Here is a 19,384-nt window from a genome sequence, read left to right as displayed (position 1 = left end):
GTATGCGGGGCGTGGCTGGGCTCCAGAAACGTTAGTAACAGCTCCTTGGGCTTCTTAGGGTACTTTCACACTAGCGTTTTTCTTTTCCGGCATAGAGTTCCGTCACAGGGGCTCTATACCAGAAAAGAACTCATCAGGCATATCCCCATGCATTCTGAATGGAGAGTAATCCGTTCAGGATGCATCAGGATGTCTTCAGTTCAGTCGTTTTGACTAATCAGGCAAAAGATAAAACCGTAGCATGCTACGGTTTTATCTCCGGCCAAAAAAACTGAAGACATGCCTGAATGCCGGATCCGGCATTTTTCCTCAAAGGAATGTATTAGTGCCGGATCCGGCATTCAAAATATCGGAATGCCGGATCCATCCTTCCGGCCTGCGCATACGCAGACCGGTAAAAATGTGAAAAAAAGAGATACAGGACGGATCCGTCTGTCCGCATGACAAGCGGAGAGACGGATTCGTCCTTGCAATGCATTCAGTCAGTGGCGGATCACACTACTGCAAGTGTGAAAGTAGCCTTACTTGCCTTATAGAATATGTATATGTATATGTATATGTGTATATATATATATATATATATATATATATATATATATATATATATATATATATATATATACATACATACATACATACATACATACATATATACACACATACACATATACACATATACACACATATATACACACAGCTGCCCATAATTATTCATACCCCTGGCAAATTTTGACTTAGTTACTTATATTCAACCAGCAAGTAATTTTTTGACGGGAAATGACATAGGTGTCTCCCAAAAAGATAATAAGACGATGTACAAGAGGCATTATTGTGGAAAAAAAACATCTCAGCTTTTATTTACATTTGAGCACTGTGGAAAAGGAGGATAGTTAGAGAGGTGAAAAAGAATTCAAGGATCACCACCAAGGCCATCCTGGTGGCAATGTCTCAAGGCAGACAATCCAACGGACACTGCACAATGCAGACCAAGGAGGGCGCCACTTAACCAGATAAGGCACACAAAAGCTCGCTTGGCCTTTGCTAAAGCTCATCTGGACAAAGAAGATGACTTCTGGTCTTCTGTTTTATGGTCAGATGAAACAAAAATTTAATTGTTTGGTCACAAATGAGGTTTCCTTTATTTGGCGTAAAAAAGGAGAAGCCTTAAACCCAAAGAACACCATCCCCACTGTCAAACATGGTGGTGGGAACCTAATGCTTTGGGGTGGTTTTTCAGCCAATGGACCGGGGAACCTAATCACAGTAAACGGCACCATGAAAAAAAGAGCAATACATGAGGATTCTCAATGACAACATCAGGCAGTCTGCAGAGAAACTTGGCCTTGAGCACCAGTGGTCATTTCAGCATGACAATGACCCAAAACACACAGCAAAAGCGGTGAAGAAATGGTTAGCAGACAACATTAACGTTTTGGAGTGGCCCAGCCAGAGTCCAGACTTGAATCCAATTGAGAATCTGTGGAGGGAGCTAAAGATCAGAGTGATGGCAAGAAGACCCTCCAACCTGAACGATTTGGAGCTCATTGCTAAAGATGAATGGGCAAAAATACCTGTGGAGACATGCAAAAAGCTGGTCTGCAATTATAGGAAGTGTTGGATTGCTGTAATAGCCAATAAAGGCTTTTCTATTGATTATTGAGAAGGGTATGAATAATTTTGGACTGGACACTTTTTGCTCAAATGTAAATAAAAGCTGAGAAATGTTTTTTTTTTCCACAATAATGCCTCTTGTACATAGTCTTATCTTTTGGGAGATACCTATGTCATTTCCCGTCAAAAAATGACTTGCTGGTTGAATAAAAAGGGGAGATCTTTGTATAACTTACCAGTAAAATCTCTTTCTCGCTCTTCCTTGGGGGACACAGGAAACCTTGGATATAGCTCAACTCCCTAGGAGGCGTGACACTAAGTGAAAACGGTTAAGCCCCTCCTCCATCAGCTATACCCTCAGCCTGGAGAGAGAGACTACCAGTTGCGTGTCCAGGTAGTGAAAAAAGGCAATGACCAACCAAGTGGAACCAAACAAATCAACTACCCGACAGGGGCAACTAAACCGTAACCTGCAGAACCAGAACAATGGGTGGGTGCTGTGTCCCCCAAGGAAGGTAACACAAAAGTTATACAAAAATCTCGTTTTCTCGCCCAGTTCCTTGGGGGACACAGGAAACCTTGGGACATTCGAGAGCAGTCCAATAGGGGAGGGACCACAGCCCAAGACGAAACCACCGGAGGTATCAAGAAACCGCCGCTTGTAAGACCAGGCGGCCCAAAGCAGCATCCGCCGATGCATAAGTGTTCACCCTGTAGAACTTGGTGAAGGTGTGCAAGGAAGACCAGGTGGCTGCCTTGCACAGTTGCTCAGCCGAAGCCGATTCTTCTGAGCCCAAGAGGCACCGACCGCTCTGGTAGAATGAGCGGTAACACCAAAGGGCGGCTCCCTGCCCTTGGCGCAGTAAGCCTCAGCAATAGCCATCTTGATGAAGCGGGCAATAGAGGAACCACAAAAATAGAGTCCGTGCGGCGAAAGGGACCGGTGACCTCCAGGTAAATCTTCAGGCCCCTAACTACATCCAGGCGGTGCAGCTCCCGTTCTCGAGGGTGAGAAGGAGACGGACAAAGGGAAGGGAGGACGATGTCCTCATTGAGATGAAATGCGGAGACCACCTTCGGGAGGAAGAAAGGGACCGGACGGAGAACAGCCTTATCCCGGTGGAAAACCAAAAGGGGCTCAGTACAAGAAAGCACCGCCATTTCAGACACCCGTCGGAGAGACGTGATGGCCACAAGGAACATGATTTTGCAGGACAAAAGGGCGAATAGAGACCTTTCGTAACGGCTCGAAGGGGGAGGCTTGAAGCGCCGAGAGCACAACATTAAGGTCCCAGGGCGGAATGGAAAAGCGATACGGGAGGAACAGAGTGAGCAATTCCCTGGATGAAGGTTTTGACAGGCCCGAGGGGGGCCAAAGGACGCTGGAAGAGGATAGACAGAGCAGAGACCAGACCGAGGTTCAGGCCAGACTGTAAAAAAGGACAGGACCGTGGGGAGGGAAAAACAGAGGATGAACATCCAGATTCTAACAGAATCCTAGGTAAGATCGCCAAGTCCGGTAATAATTCCTGGACGAGGCCGGCTTCCGTGCGCGGATCATGGTGCGAACCACATCCGCAGAAAAACCCAGTCGCGTCAAGACTGCGGTCTCAACAGCCACGCCGTTAAACGCAGTAACTGTAAATGCTGGTGGAAGATTGGCCCTTGAGAAAGAAGGTCTTCTCTTGGAGGCAGCGGCCAAGGCGCGTCTCCGAGGAGCAGTATCAGGTCGGCGTACCAAGACCGGCGAGGCCAATCCGGAGCCACCAGGATCGTGGGAACGCCCTCTGACGCGATTTTCCGGAGAACCCGAGGCAGAAGGGGGAGGGGTGGAAACACATACAGGAGGGAAAATTCTGTCCACTGAAGAACGAGAGCATCTGCGCCGCATGCCCTCTGGTCCCTGGCCCTGGCCAGGAAGGTGGGGAGCTTGTGGTTGAACCTGGAGGCCATGAGATCCACATCCGGACGACCCCAACGGAGGCAAATGGACTCGAACACGTCGGGGTGCAGAGACCACTCGCCCGGGTCGATGGCGGTCCGGCTGAAGTCTGCCGTCCAGTTCTCCACGCCCGGAATGTAAAACGCGGACAGGGCCGGAACATGAATTTCCGCCCAGAGGAGGATGTGGGACACTTCCCGCATAGCCGCAGCACTGTGAGTGCCCCCTTGGTGGTTTACGTGTGGCATTGTCAGATTGTACACTGACGGGATGACCCTGAAGCAGGGGAGTCCAGTGGCGGAGAGATAGGAGAATCGCCCTCAGTTCCAGTATGTTTATCGGCAATTTGGACTCCGCTGGGGACCAAGTGCCCTGTACAGTGCGGGGAGGAAACACCCCTCCCCAACCCTGCAGGCTGGAGTCGGTGGTGATCACCAACCAGGTCATCGGCAGAAAGGATTTCCCCTGGAGAGGGGTCCATAACCACCAGAGGAGGGAGGTCTGAACTTGGGAAGGTAGAAGGAAAGACCGGTCCAGTCTCTCCTGGGACTTGTCCCAGGCAGACAGAATCGCCCCTTGGAGGGGGCGAGAGTGAAACTGCGTGAACGGGAGCGCCTCGAAGCAGCACACCATCTGTCCCAACACCCGCATGCAGAACCGGAAGGACTGACGGCGGTGAAGAAGAAGGATCCGAACCGAGCGGTGGAGGGCCAGGCGCTTTTCCCGTGGGAGACGTACCTCCGCCGCTTCTGTATCCAGCAACATCCCCAGGAAGATGAGTTGTCTGGAGGGGGTAAGGGAGGACTTGGAAAGGTTGATAATCCAACCGAACCGCTCCAAGGTCTGCAGCGTGAGCTCCACACTTGTGGACGCCTGGGAGAGCGATGGTGCCTTGATGAGGACGTTGTCCAAGTAAGGAAGCAGAAAAACACCCCTGGAGCGGAGTAAGACCAGAACAGGGGCTAGGATCTTGGTAAAGACCCGCGGACCTGTCGCCAGGCCAAAGGGAAGGGTGACAAAAAAGTGATCGCTCCCCACCGCAAAGCGAAGGAAGCGATGGTGACATCGAGCAATCGGAATGCGAAGGTAGGCATCCTGGATGTCGATAGACGCCAGGAAATCCCCTTTCTCCAGAGAAGCTACCGCGGACCGGAGGGACTACATCCTGAATCGGCAAAGCCGGAGAAAACGGTTTAACCTTTTGGAGGTCCAAAATCGGTCTCACCGAACCCTCCTTTTTGGGAACGTTCCGTCTGAGGAACGGGAACGATAACCCCCTTGTCCAGAAGGGCGCGAATGGCTGCGGAGAAGGCGGCCGCACACTCGGGGTCCCGCGGAGAACGGGACCGAAAGAAACGATCCATAGGGACGCAAACTCGATTTTGTATCCGGAGGATACAATCTCGAGCGCCCAGGCGTCGGGGATGTGTGCCTGCCAGGCGTCCCTGAAAAAGTGGGGGCGCACCTTCAGGCGGAGGACTGCTTGGTCGTGGAGGGATGTGCAGGATGGGGCCCTCTGGATTTACGCCAGGTGGGCTGCGGGCGAAAAAAGGGCTTCTTCCACCTGTCTTGGGAAGGACCAGGGGAGGGACTAGTCACAGGTCGAGTGCCGGAGGACCTGCGTGAAGAGTGAAAGCGAGAGAAACCAGAGCGACCTCTGGTGACACCCTTAGGTCTGGATTGTGGAAGATGGGTGCTCTTGCCACCCGTGGCTTCCGAAATGATTTAGTCTAGGCGATTTCCGAATAGACGGGAGCCCGCAAAAGGCAGACCGGCAAGGGAGCGCTTGGAAGCGGCGTCCGCCGACCAAACTTTCAGCCAAAGTTCCCTTTGAACCGAAACCACTAGAGCGGAAGAACGGGCTATGAGGGCACCCGCGTCGAGGGAGGCTTCGCAAACGAATTTCCCTGCCTGAACCATCACTTGGGCCAGCGACCGGAGGTCCTGAATAGAAACATCCGAGCCCAGTTCCTGGTCAAGTTGCGAACCCCATTCCAAGACCGCTTTGCCCGCCCAGACGGAGGCAAAGACCGGTCTGAGGGCTGACCCAGAGGTCGAAAATATAGCCTTTGAAAGGGACTCCATAGGGCGGTCCTCAGTGGACTGAAGGGAGGAGCCGTCCGCCACAGGAATGGTAGTGCTCTTAGACAGGCGGGCCACAGGGGGCTCAACCTTAGGTGGGGACGCCCAAGTGGAGACGCAATCCGCCGGAAAAGGATAGCATATATCCAGCTTCTTGGGGGGGGGGGGGGGGGGGGGTAAAACGGGCGTCAGGTCGAGCCCAAGCCTTAGAGACCACTGAGAAGTCGGCGTGAAGAGGAAAGACCTTGGACGCCTGTTTGGGGCGGAAAAAGGACACACCAGCTTGGTCCACGCTGGGAGGGTCATCGTGTAATTTAAAGGTATTGCAAATATTTGCGATAAAATGACCCACTGCAGAGGCTAGTTTGGCCGGCAGTGCTGAGTCCATGTCCCAATCAGAATCCGCCAGTTCTCCCTCAGAGGGCATGTCCTGAGTGTAGGAATGGCCCGACTGAGTCCGCACGCGTGGAGGAGATAGGAACGCATCTGAGGAAGACGCACAATCTACCCTGGAACGCTTCTGGGAGTGCCTGGCCCTGGAAGCTACACTGGGACCAGGAGACCCAGACAGGGCGGCAGAAGCAGCAGAACCGGAGGGCATGGCAGGGGGTGTGGCGGGTTGCAGAGTCGGCTGATTGTGGCCTACAACATGGGTGAGATTTTCCACGGCCTGGGATAGACACCTAGCCCAGTCGGGTGGACCAGAGGAAACAGGATGCGGCACGGCGGGCGGCAGATCCTGTAATAAGGCCTGGCATGCAAAGCAGTGCGGATCAGACTGTCCCCGTGGAAAAGGTTCCTTACAGGAGGTACAGGCATGGTACCAGGGTTTAGGGGCCCCAGTGGGATCGGACATGTTGGTGAAATTGGGCAGGTAAGAGGGGCCAAAAGGAAGGCTAGGGCCGCTGAAACTAGGAAGGGGTTAACAGTCCTACCAGACCCAGAGATCACAGGAGTGAGCAGTATCAGCAGTAGCAGCAATGACAGCAGCAGCAGGAGCAGGAGGGACGGCCAGAGGATCCTGCAGGTCCAGATGCATCAGGAGTAAGGGCAAGAGACAGCAGCGGTGGCGTCAGGCTCTGCGGTGCATACTGTGCTAGGAGGGATTCGAGGAGCGCGGGAAGCGAAGCACCGCCCCCCCCGACGATCGCACTGAGTTTCTTGCGCGCGCAATTTAAACTGAAACTAATGGCGCCGGTCTGAAGTTCCACGGCCGGCGCTGAATAAGAAGGGCCGGACATCCAGAGGCCCTCTGATGAACGGGGGAATCCTAGATGCGCCGCACCACCGCCGCAGGGTAAGGGGAGAATGATTTGTGCACCGGCCGCCGCACTGAGTGGTCGCGATGTCGGCCGGCAGTGAAAGGGTATGCCGGCGGCTGCCGCGCAGCCGGCAAGCTACTGCCCGTACTGCAGAACTAGGGTGCCCTAAGTAAAGGTGCTAGGGAGGGCAAAATGAGGTCCCTAACTCATGGGGAACCAGATAAATCCTTGAAAAGATAAGTGGTGTGTGGGTCATGAGATGTTACCACTGGAGGTCTGCAGCGTGTGGAGAGGGGGAAGGGGTACTGCTGGAATAGGGCTGGAGCAGCCACTCTCACCATTCTGATGTCTTCGCCCTCTGTCCATTCCAGCAGGGTCGCCCCTTCAGCAACTGGCACCGCAGTGGCAGGAAGCTGGAGAGGGGCTTGTCGGGTGGGCGACCCTTACGCTGGCGGGATGCAGGGGAGCTGAGCTGCCCTGGTCCTCCTTGTCTTCTGTGGGGGAGGCAGCAGTGCGGATTGCCGGCACTGGCGCAGCTCGACCCCGGGAAAACAGAGGTCCAGGCGTCTGTTATCCCTGCGAACAAAGCATAAAAATAAAATAAAAAAACAAAAAGAAAGGACAAAGAGCGAACCCTGCATGAGCAGGGAGTGTCTTGCCTCCTTGGACACTAAGCAAAAACTGGTAGTCTCTCTCTCCAGGCTGAGGGGATAGCTGATGGAGGAGGGGCTTAACAGTTTTCACTTAGTGTCACGCCCCCTAGGGAGTTGAGCTATACCCAAGGTTTCCTGTGTCCCCCAAGGAACTGGGCGAGAAAGTAACTTTAAGAAAAAATTCACTTCTATGGGAGTTCCAAAAATACCCGAGTACTATTGACAACAACTCATTTAATGAAATTTTATCCGTATTGGGTTTTTAGTCATTTTGTATACCATCATAGAATAGGTTGTATAAATTCTCAGTATAAAAAGATTTTAGACCAACTGCTCTTTAAAATTAAAACCTTAAGACAGTCAGGTCCTTAAATATTCGGACATCGACACAATTCTAACATTTTTGGCTCTATACACCACCACAATGGATTTGAAATGAAACGAACAAGATGTGCTTTAACTGCAGACTGTCAGCTTTAATTTGAGGGTATTTACATCCAAATCAGGTGAACGGTGTAGGAATAACAGTTTGCATATGTGGCTCCCACTTGTTAAGGGACCAAAAGTAATGGGACAATTGGCTTCTCAGCTGTTCCATGGCCAGGTGTGTGTTATTCTCTCATTATCCCAATTACAATGAGCAGATAAAAAGGTCCAGAGTTCATTTCAAGTGTGCTATTTGCATTTGGAATCTGTTGCTGTCAACTCTCAAGATGAGATCCAAAGAGCTGTCACTATCAGTGAAGCAAGCCATCATTAGGCTTAAAAAAATAAAATAAAAAATCCATCAGAGAGATGGCAAAAAACATTAGGCGTGGCCAAAACAACTCTTTGGAACATTCTTAATAACAAGGAACGCACTGGTGATCTCAGCAACACCAAAAGACCCAGAAGACCACGGAAAACAACTGTGGTGGATGACCGAAGAATTCTTTCCCTGGTGAAGAAAACAACCTTCACAACAGTTGGCCAGATCAAGAACACTCTCCAGAAGGTATGTGTATGCGTGTCAAAGTCAACAATCAAAAGACTTCAGAGTAAATACAGAGAGTTCACCACAAGATGTAAACCATTGGTGAGCCTCAAAAACAGGAAGGCCAGATTAGAGTTTGCCAAACGACATCTAAAAAAGCCTTCACAGTTCTGGAACAACATCCTATGGACAGATGAGATCAAGACCAACTTGTACCAGAGTGATAAGAAGAGAAAAGTATGGAGAAGGAAAGGAACTGCTCATGATCCTAAAGCATACCACCTCAGTGAAGCATGGTGGTGGTAGGTAGTGTCATGGCGTGGGCATGTAAGGCTGCCAATGGAACTGGTTCTCTTGTATTTATTGATGTGACTGCTGACTAAAGCAGCAGGATGAATTCTGAAGTGTTTCGGGCAATATTATCTGCTCATATTCAGCCAAATGCTTCAGAACTCATTGGACGGCGCTTCACAATGCAGATGGACAATGACCCAAAGCATACTGCAAAAGCAACCAAAACGTTTTTTAAGGGAAAGAAGTGGAATGTTATGCAATGGCTAAGTCAATCACCTGACCTGAATCCGATTGAGCATGCATTTCACTTGCTGAAGGGAAAATGCCCCAAGAACAAGCAGGAACTGAAGACCGTTGCAGTAGAGGCCTGGCAGAGCATCACCAGGGATGAAACCCAGCATCTGGTGATGTCTATGCGTTCCAGACTTTAAGCTGTAATTGACTGCAAAGGATTTGCAACCAAATATTAAAAAGTGAAAGTTTTATTTATGATTATTCTGTCCCATTACTTTTGGTCCCTTAACAAGTGGGAGGCACATATGCAAACTGTTGTAATTCCTACACCGTTCACCTGATTTGGATGTAAATACCCACAAATTAAAGCTGACAGTCTGCAGATAAAGCACATCTTGTCCGTTTCATTTCAAATCCATTGTGGTGGTGTATAGAGCCAAAAATGTAAGAATTGTGTCGATGTCCCAATATTTATGGACCTGACTGTATTCCAGTAGCAAGTTATAGCGATGGGTGTCCAACTGCTGGTGGCCCCACAATTATAAGAACAGCAGACCTGTGCTCCCCATTTGAATGGAACCAATGGTTAAGCAACCGCACTACCGCCCCATTCAAAGTTTGATGGGACTGGTTGGATCCCCACCAACAATTATTACCTCTCCAATAGATTGGGGCTAACATCCTGTACGTGGAATATTCCTTTAAAGAAGCTGTAAATGTCTAATATTAGCTAATGGAGTTGTCTTCTAATCACATACCACAATTTGCTCACGTACTAGGAAAGCATCATCACGCTATGGACCAGATTTATCATTACACTTACATCTTACTCCACTTTTACATACAGTTGCAAGAAAAAGTATGTGAACCCTTTGGAATGATATGGATTTCTGCACAAATTGGTCATAAAATGTGATCTGATCTTCATCTAAGTCACAATAGACAATCACAGTCTGCTTAAACTAATAACACAAATAATTAAATGTTACCATTTTTTTATTTAACACACCATGCAAACATTCACAGTGCAGGTGGGAAAAGTATGTGAACCCTTGGATTTAATAACTGGTTGAACCTCCTTTGGCAGCAATAACTTCAACCAAACGTTTCCTGTAGTTGCAGATCAGACGTGCACAACGGTCAGGAGTAATTCTTGACCATTCCTCTTTACAGAACTGTTTCAGTTCAGCAATATTCTTGGGATGTCTGGTGTGAATCGCTTTCGAGGTCATGCCACAGCATCTCAATCGAGTTGAGGTCAGGACTTTGACTGGGCCACTCCAGAAGGCGTATTTTCTTCTGTTTAAGCCATTCTGTTGTTGATTTACTTCTATGCTTTGGGTTGTTGTCCTGTTGCAACACCCACCTTCTGTTGAGCTTCAGCTGGTGGACAGATGGCCTTAAGTTCTCCTGCAAAATGTCTTGATAAACTTGGGAATTCATTTTTCCTTCGATGATAGCAATCCGTCCAGGCCCTGACGCAGCAAGGCAGCCCCAAACCATGATGCCCCCACCACCATACTTCACAGTTGGGATGAGGTTTTGATGTTGGTGTGTTTTGCCTCTTTCTCCACACATAGTGTTGTGTGTTTCTTCCAAACAACTCAACTTTGGTTTCATCTGTCCACAGAATATTTTGCCAGTACTGCTGTGGAACATCCAGGTGCTCTTGTGCAAATTGTAAACGTTCAGCAATGTTTTTTTTGGACAGCAGTGGCTTCCTCTGTGGTATCCTCCAATCAAATCCATTCTTGTTTAGTGTTTTACGTATCGTAGATTCGCTAACCGGGATGTAAGCATATGCCAGAGACTTTTGTAAGTCTTTAGCTGACACTCTAGGATTCTTCTTCACCTCATTGAGCAGTCTGTCCTGTGTTCTTGCAGTCATTTTTACAGGACGGACACTCCTAGGGAGAGTAGCAGCAGTGCTGAACTTTCTCCGTTTATAGACAATTTGTCTTACCGTGGAGTGATTAACAGCAAGGCTTTTGGAGATACTTTTATAACCCTTTCCAGCTTTATGCAAGTCAACAATTCTTAATCGTAGGTCTTCTGAGAGCTCTTTTGTGTGAGGCATCATTCACATCAGGCAATGCTTTTTGAGAAAAGCAAATGGTGTGTTCAATATTAGTTTAAGCAGACTGTGATTGTCTATTGTTGTGACTTAGATGAAGATCAGATCACATTTTATGACCAATTTGTGCAGAAGTCTATATCATTCCAAAGGGTTCACATACTTTTTCTTGCAAAGTCACTTTTTGGCCAAGTCAGATTTATTAATGGTCCTTTAATACTGTGATAAATGTGTAGCAGTTTATCCTTTAGTAAGCGGCTTTACAAAAGTCGCACGTCTTTACGAAAAAGTCGCATGTTCTATTTAAAAGTCGCATAAGATAAGCATGGTCTATTTTTTGCGACTTTTTAAATAGTCGCAATAGTAAATCTGTCTAGAGATTCATTTACATAAGAAAACCCGCCCACTTTCAGAAAACTGGCGAGCAGAGCCAATAAAAGTTTTAGTGATTGCGCAAAAATTTGCGACTTTTTCATTCCATTATTTTGACTTGAGCTAATGATAAATCTGGCCCTAGATATAATCTTTAGTGCCCCCATCACAAAGAAAAGTAAACATCAACTAGTGGCCATTCAAACCAGTCTGCATAATGCAGGACAGGACAGGACAGATCCTCAAAAGAGAGAGACGCTCTTTATAACCACTCTACTGTGGCCAAGAAATGTACAATTTCCTAATACAACAGATGACCTGGGTTTTCTAAACTGGACAACTACTGAAGTCTTGTTCACTATTCCAGATACTGAAGGGGCCACAGAAGTACCATAGTTTATTGATGAAGGATTGCTGGTAAAAACAGAAAATGAGAAGTACACCAAAACGCCTCTGCGTTGGGAGGGGTTCAAAATGTGGAAAAATACCTTCATCTTTTCGCTATTATGAAGCAGCACATTTCTCAGTTCCTTGGAGACCATATACAGTTGTTTCTTCTTCCCTTCTTGGGTGCGAGTCAAGAGATTTCGCTGTGGGAAAGATGAATCTAGGGCATAGAATTTCCTGCCAAATTAAAAGGTCATTAGGCTTCCAACTTTAAATAGATTTGTTGCCATATATATCATTTCCTGTTAAGTCAGACATTTGTAAAGAAGCCCTAATAGAGTCACCTTAGTTTGTGTTAGCACATTAATACAGGGGAGAACTAACCAGTAACTATAGCTAGTCTACACTAGACAGCTGTTGGAGAACAGCTGTTCCTCCTAACCCCCTATACATATGCATGCTTGGCTAGGCCAAATATGCAGGTGTTCTGCATGTGGAGAGGGGAGTAAGCAGCTGCCAGACACCTCTAGCAGTGGCTTATCCCCCCTGAAAACAAGTGGATCAGTCATCTTGTATTTCAATCTGCTATCGGGAAAAAGGTGGGACATCCCCCTACACACTGGTTGGTAGGTCGGTTTGCGAAATTGGTGGGCTTGGCTGACATTAACCTAATGTGTATGGCTATCTTAACAATATCAGGAAATAAATGTGCAGCCAGATTTAACTTCAAATTATCGTGTAGGCCTTTTTTGCTTTACAATACATTAAAAATGTCAATCCATTTCCCACTCGGCAGGTACAGTTTTTTTCGCCCCATAAGACGCATTTTTCCCCCTGTGTCTTATGGGGCGAATACTAATGAGCGGGGGGCTGCCGAGGGCCGATATGAGGCAATGGGGGCTGCCGAAGGGCCGATATGAGGCAATGGGGGCTGCCGAAGGGCCGATATGAGGCAATGGGGGCTGAGGTTTGATTAGGGGTCATTCACATTGGGGTCTGAGCTGAAGTCTTGTTGGGGGTCTGATTGGGGCTGTTAGCCGAGGTCTGATCTATTTTTTCTTATTGTCCTCTAAAACCTAGATGCGTCTTATAGGACAGGACACACTGCTGGGTACAGAATGCTCCATGCAATGTAAACCTGACCAATATAATTTTGAGGATGTTTTGTATGTGCTAAAAGCCCTTCTGAAATGTATACCATTGATCTACAGAATGCTGTGAGGTACAACGAGCCCACATACCTCCTCACCTTTTATACAGGGAGTGCAGAATTATTAGGCAAGTTGTATTTTTGAGGATTCATTTTATTATTGACCAACAACCATGTTCTCAATGAACCCAAAAAACTCATTAATATCAAAGCTGAATATTTTTGGAAGTAGTTTTTAGTTTGTTTTAAGTTTTAGCTATTTTAGGGGGATATCTGTGTGTGCAGGTGACTATTACTGTGCATAATTATTAGGCAACTTAACAAAAAACAAATATATACCCATTTCAATTATTTATTTTTACCAGTGAAACCAATATAACATCTCAACATTCACAAATATACATTTCTGACATTCAAAAACAAAACAAAAACAAATCAGTGACCAATATAGCCACCTTTCTTTGCAAGGACACTCAAAAGCCTGCCATCCATGGATTCTGTCAGTGTTTTGATCTGTTCACGATCAACATTGCGTGCAGCAGCAACCACAGCCTCCCAGACACTGTTCAGAGAGGTGTACTGTTTTCCCTCCTTGTAAATCTCACATTTGATGATGGACCACAGGTTCTCAATGGGGTTCAGATCAGGTGAACAAGGAGGCCATGTCATTAGATTTTCTTCTTTTATACCCTTTCTTGCCAGCCACGCTGTGAAGTACTTGGACGCGTGTGATGGAGCATTGTCCTGCATGAAAATCATATTTTTCTTGAAGGATGCAGACTTCTTCCTGTACCACTGCTTGAAGAAGGTGTCTTCCAGAAACTGGCAGTAGGACTGGGAGTTGAGCTTGACTCCATCCTCAACCCGAAAAGGCCCCACAAGCTCATCTTTGATGATACCAGCCCAAACCAGTACTCCACCTCCACCTTGCTGGCGTCTGAGTCGGACTGGAGCTCTCTGCCCTTTACCAATCCAGCCACGGGCCCATCCATCTGGCCCATCAAGACTCACTCTCATTTCATAAGTCCATAAAACCTTAGAAAAATCAGTCTTGAGATATTTCTTGGCCCAGTCTTGACGTTTCAGCTTGTGTGTCTTGTTCAGTGGTGGTCGTCTTTCAGCCTTTCTTACCTTGGCCATGTCTCTGAGTATTGCACACCTTGTGCTTTTGGGCACTCCAGTGATGTTGCAGCTCTGAAATATGGCCAAACTGGTGGCAAGTGGCATCTTGGCAGCTGCACGCTTGACTTTTCTCAGTTCATGGGCAGTTATTTTGCGCCTTGGCTTTTCCACACGCTTCTTGCGACCCTGTTGACTATTTTGAATGAAACGCTTGATTGCTTGATGATCACGCTTCAGAAGCTTTGCAATTTTAAGAGTGCTGCATCCCTCTGCAAGATATCTCACTATTTTTGACTTTTCTAAGCCTGTCAAGTCCTTCTTTTGACCCATTTTGCCAAAGGAAAGGAAGTTGCCTAATAATTATGCACACCTGATATAGGGTGTTGATGTCATTAGACCACACCACTTCTCATAACAGAGAGGCACATCACCTAATATGCTTAATTGGTAGTAGGCTTTCAAGCCTATACAGCTTGGAGTAAGACAACATGCATAAAGAGGATGATGTGGTCAAAATACTCATTTGCCTAATAATTCTGCATGCAGTGTATAATGCACAATTCTGTTGGGGGAAAAAAAAAAAAAAAAACACTTACTGTATAGGGGGAAAGATTGGATCATCCTCTGACAGAAAAACAAATGGATCTTCTTTAAATCCAAATAACTTCATTTTTTTGGCTGGTGGAGGCCTATACACAGGAGTAAAATGTTTAAAAGCTATGGACACTTTGGGAAAATATTTTTATTATTGCATTCTACTTATCTGTAGATAAGAGCTGCACTGATGGCTTGATCTGTAGCCCTTATCTCTAGTTCTCTGACAGCTCAATCACGCATTTAAGCTAAATTCTTTTGATGAGTCTTCTAATATCCTAGACCTTTCCTCAGAAGGACATTGCTATGCCATGTCCAAGGGAAACCAGTAACTTAAAGGGAATGTGTCATCAGAAAACAACCTGTTGTTTAAATCCCGTTTTTAATGTTACATACTTCTTAGAAATATTTGTGATTTTAGTTTCGATTTTCTGTCACTAGCTAAATTTATAAAATCTAAAATTGTAAAATGTTCCTGTCTTGCACAGGTAAGGCTACTTTCACACTAGCGTTAGGGGCTCCGCTTGTGAGTTCCGTTTGAAGGCTCTCACAAGCGGCCCCGAACGGATCCGTCCAGCCCTAATGCATTCTGAGTGGATGCGGATCCGCTCAGAATGCATCACCTGAACGCAGCTTGCAGCGTTCGGGTGTCCGCCTGGCCGTGTGGAGGCAAACGGATCCGTCCAGACTTACAATGTAAGTCAATGGGGACGGATCCGTTTGAAGTTGACACAGTATGGCTCAATTTTCAAATGGATCCGTCCCCCATTGACTTTCAATGCAAAGTCAAAACTGATCCGTTTGCATTATCATGAACAAAAAAAAAAATATATATATATATATATTTTTTTTTTTTTTTTGTTCATGGTAATGCACACGGATCCGTTCTGAACGGATCTAAGCGTTTGCATTATAGGTGCGGATCCGTCTGTGCAGATACCAGACGGATCCGCACCTAACGCAGGTGTGAAAGTAGCCTAACTTTTCCGTAGCCATCACAGGCAGAATTACAACATCATACATCACCTCTGTATAGATAACGCAGGATCCACGATTCACAACAGGCAATTGTCAAGGCTCATCTACTCCCTCCTGACCTCTGCAAAGGTCACAGAGCATGTCTAGAAAACTCTCCTATAGAAGTCAAATCTTCAATATTTTAGGCCTATGGGCTTGTGTGAAATCTGCAAGATTTTTGGATTTTTTTTTCTACTAAATAAGATAAAGGACATGGAAAATGTAAAAAAAAAAATATATATATATATTTTTTTAAAAACTTTTTTAAAAAAACTAACAAAAACTTGATGGGTCATTTTCTGAAAACACATTCCCTTTAATAGGTTGAAAAAAATGACACCTACACAAACTTTTTTAGGCCAGTTTCACACTGCGTGCAGCAGTATTTGTCCAGCCGCCTCTACACCGCTCCCCATTATAGTGAAGAGGGCCAGGTGGATTTCCGACAGCACACGTGTGTACACTGTAATACAGATTCGGTAGGCCTTAATAATAAACTAGCCTCAATAATAGGATTTTTGTGCTTGGGCTACTTTCACACTTCCGGCAGGCAGTTCCGGACGCAAACAGATGCATTTGTCAGATTGAGCCGGATGCGGATCCGTCTGACAAAAGCATTGAAATACCAGATCTGTCTCTCCGGTGTCATCCGGATAAACAGATCCGTCAATGTGGTAAATTTTAATGGAAATTAATGCCGGATCCGGCATTCCAGCAAGTGTTCAGTATTTTTGGCCAGAGAGAAAAATACAGCATGGTGCGGTATTTTCTCCGGCCAAAAAACATAAGAGGGACTGAACTGATGCATCCTGAACGGATTGCTCTCCATTCAGAATGCATTAGGATAAAACTGATCAGTTTTTTGCCGGTATTGAGCCCCTAGGACAGAACTCAATGCCAGAAAACAAACACTAGTGTGAAAGTACCCTTACCTGTAAAAAGGAGACTTTTGTATTACTTACCAGTAAAGTCTCTTTCTCGCTCTTCCTTGGGGGACACAGGAAACCATGGGTATAGCTCTGCTCCCTAGGAGGCGTGACACTAAGCGAAAGCTGTAAGCCCCTCCTCCATCAGCTATACCCTTCAGCCTGGAGAAGAGACTGCCAGTTGCGTGTCCAAGTAGTGAAAGATAACCACCAACCGGAAAAAGAACTGTCGAGCCCCAACGGGGGCAACCAAGCCGGAACCACAACTGTAACCCAATGAAGGGCGGGTGCTGTGTCCCCCAAGGAAGAGCGAGAAAGAGACTTTACTGGTAAGTAATACAAAAGTCTCCTTTTCTCGCCCATATTCCTTGGGGGACACAGGAAACCATGGGACGTTCCAGAGCAGTCCCAGAAGGGAGGGACCAGAACAACTCAACCAACACCAGAGGCATCAATCAACTGCCGCCTGCAACACCAGACGGCCTAAAGCAGCGTCAGCCGACGCATGAGTATGCACCCTGTAGAACTTGGTGAAGGTGTGCAAGGAGGACCAAGTGGCCGCCTTGCAAATCTGCTCCGAAGAAGCCCGATTTCTCTGAGCCCAGGAAGCCCCGACCGCTCTAGTGGAGTGAGCGGTAACACCAAGGGGAGGAACCCTGCCCTTGGCGAGATAAGCCTCAGTAACAGCCATCTTGACAAAATGAGCGATAGCAACTTTGGATGCCGCCATCCCTCTGCGCGACCCTTCCGGGACCACAAAGAGCGAGTCAGTATGCCTGAAAGAGCTGGTTACTTCCAGGTAAATCTTGAGCGCCCTGACAACGTCCAGGCGATGAAGCTTCCTCTCCCGCGGATGGGAAGGGGAAGGACACAAAGAGGGGAGAACGATGTCCTCGTTCAGATGAAAGGCGGAGACCACCTTAGGAAGGAAGGAAGGGACCGGACGAAGAACCACCTTGTCCTGGTGGAACACTAGGAAAGGTTCCAGACAGGAGAGTGCAGCCAATTCGGACACCCTCCGAAAAGAGGTGATTGCTACAAGGAAAATAACCTTGCAGGACAGAAGTCGCAAGGAAACCGTCCGCAGAGGCTCGAAAGGAGAAGCCTGGAGCGCTGAGAGAACCAGGTTCAGGTCCCAGGGCGGTACCGGAGGGCGATACGGGGGAACCGCGTGAGCCACGCCCTGAAGGAAGGTCTTGACAGGGCCAAGGGGGGCCAGTGGGCGCTGAAACAAAATGGACAGCGCAGATACCTGACCCTTCAAAGAACTAAGGCCTAGACCTTGGGCCAGTCCGCTCTGCAGGAAGGACAAAACGGTGGGGAGAGAAAAGCGGAGCGGAGGAATCCCCAGCTCGGCACAGAACCCCAAAAAAGTCCTCCAGGTCCTATAATAGATCCTAGAAGAGGACGGCTTACGGGCGCGGATCATGGTGCGGACGACGTCCGCAGAAAAGCCCCTACGTGTCAGGACGGTGGTCTCAACAACCACGCCGTCAAACGTAGGGACCCTAAACGCGGGTGGAAGATCGGTCCCTGAGAGAGAAGATCTTCCCTGGCGGGCAGTGGCCAGGGCGCGTCTGCCAGGAGCAGCATGAGGTCGGCATACCAAGACCGGCGGGGCCAGTCCGGAGCGACCAGAATCACCGAGACGCCTTCCGCCGCGATCTTCCGAAGGACCTTGGGCAGGAGAGGGATGGGAGGGAATATGTATGGGCGCGCGAAGCCTCGCCAAGGAAGAACGAGGGCGTCGGCTCCGCAAGCTCCCGGATCCCTGGCCCTGGACAGATAGGCGGGGACCTTGTGATTGAATTTTGAGGCCATGAGGTCCACGTCCGGAATGCCCCAACGAAGGCAAATGGCCTCGAATACCTCCGGGTGAAGAGACCACTCGCCGGGGTCGACGGTGGTGCGACTGAGGAAGTCCGCCGCCCAATTGTCCACCCCTGGAATAAAAATTGCAGATAGGGCCGGGACGTGGGCTTCCGCCCAACGGAGAATGCTGGTGACCTCTCGCATCGCTGCAGCGCTGCGAGTGCCCCCCTGGTGGTTTATGTACGCCACGGCCGTGGCGTTGTCTGATTGTACACGAACTGGATGACCCTTCAGCAGATGAGTCCAGTGTCGTAGAGACAGAAGGGCCGCTCTCAGTTCCAGGACATTGATCGAGAGTTTGGACTCCGATGGAGACCAAATGCCCTGGACGGATCGGGGAGGAAACACGCCTCCCCAGCCCGAGAGACTGGCATCGGTTGTAACCACCAACCAGTTGAGTGGCAGAAAGGACCTGCCCAGAAGAGGGGACTGTAACCACCAGCGGAGAGATGACCGCACCGGAGGCGAAAGATGGAAGGGATGATCCAGAGACTGCGGCGATTTGTCCCAGGAGGAGAGGATCGCCCGTTGGAGAGGGCGGGAGTGAAACTGCGCAAATGGGATCGCCTCGAAGCAGGCAACCATCTGCCCCAATACCCGCATGCAGAAGCGGAAGGACGGTCGACGGTGGAGAAGGAGACCCCGAACCGCCCCACGGAGGATCAGACGTTTTTCCGAGGGAAGACGTACCTCCGCCGCTCCCGTGTCTAAAAGCATTCCCAGGAAGACGAGTTGTCTGGAGGGGGGAAGAGAGGACTTGGGGAAGTTGATGACCCAACCGAACCTCGCCAGAGTCTCTAGAGTGAGATCCACGCTGGC

General features: G+C 48.2%; 1 protein-coding gene across 2 annotated transcripts in view; it reads right to left on the bottom strand.

The window, feature by feature from the left end:
* The window catches only part of NSUN2 (NOP2/Sun RNA methyltransferase 2), an 88,941-nt gene that overhangs the window by 11,144 nt on the left and 58,413 nt on the right, over positions 1–19,384 (bottom strand). For both annotated transcript variants that reach the window (XM_040432484.1, XM_040432483.1), the window contains 2 exons: positions 14,753–14,845; positions 11,986–12,121 (listed from right to left, as the gene is read on the bottom strand). In XM_040432484.1, coding sequence (XP_040288418.1) covers positions 11,986–12,121; positions 14,753–14,845 — 229 coding nt within the window. The remainder of the gene's footprint in view (positions 1–11,985; positions 12,122–14,752; positions 14,846–19,384) is intronic.

This window comes from Bufo bufo, chromosome 5, assembly GCF_905171765.1.
Source record: "Bufo bufo chromosome 5, aBufBuf1.1, whole genome shotgun sequence".
Taxonomy (NCBI): Eukaryota; Metazoa; Chordata; class Amphibia; order Anura; family Bufonidae; genus Bufo; species Bufo bufo.
Note: the sequence above shows the minus strand (reverse complement) of the source record. Positions and strands in the feature narration are given on the sequence as shown.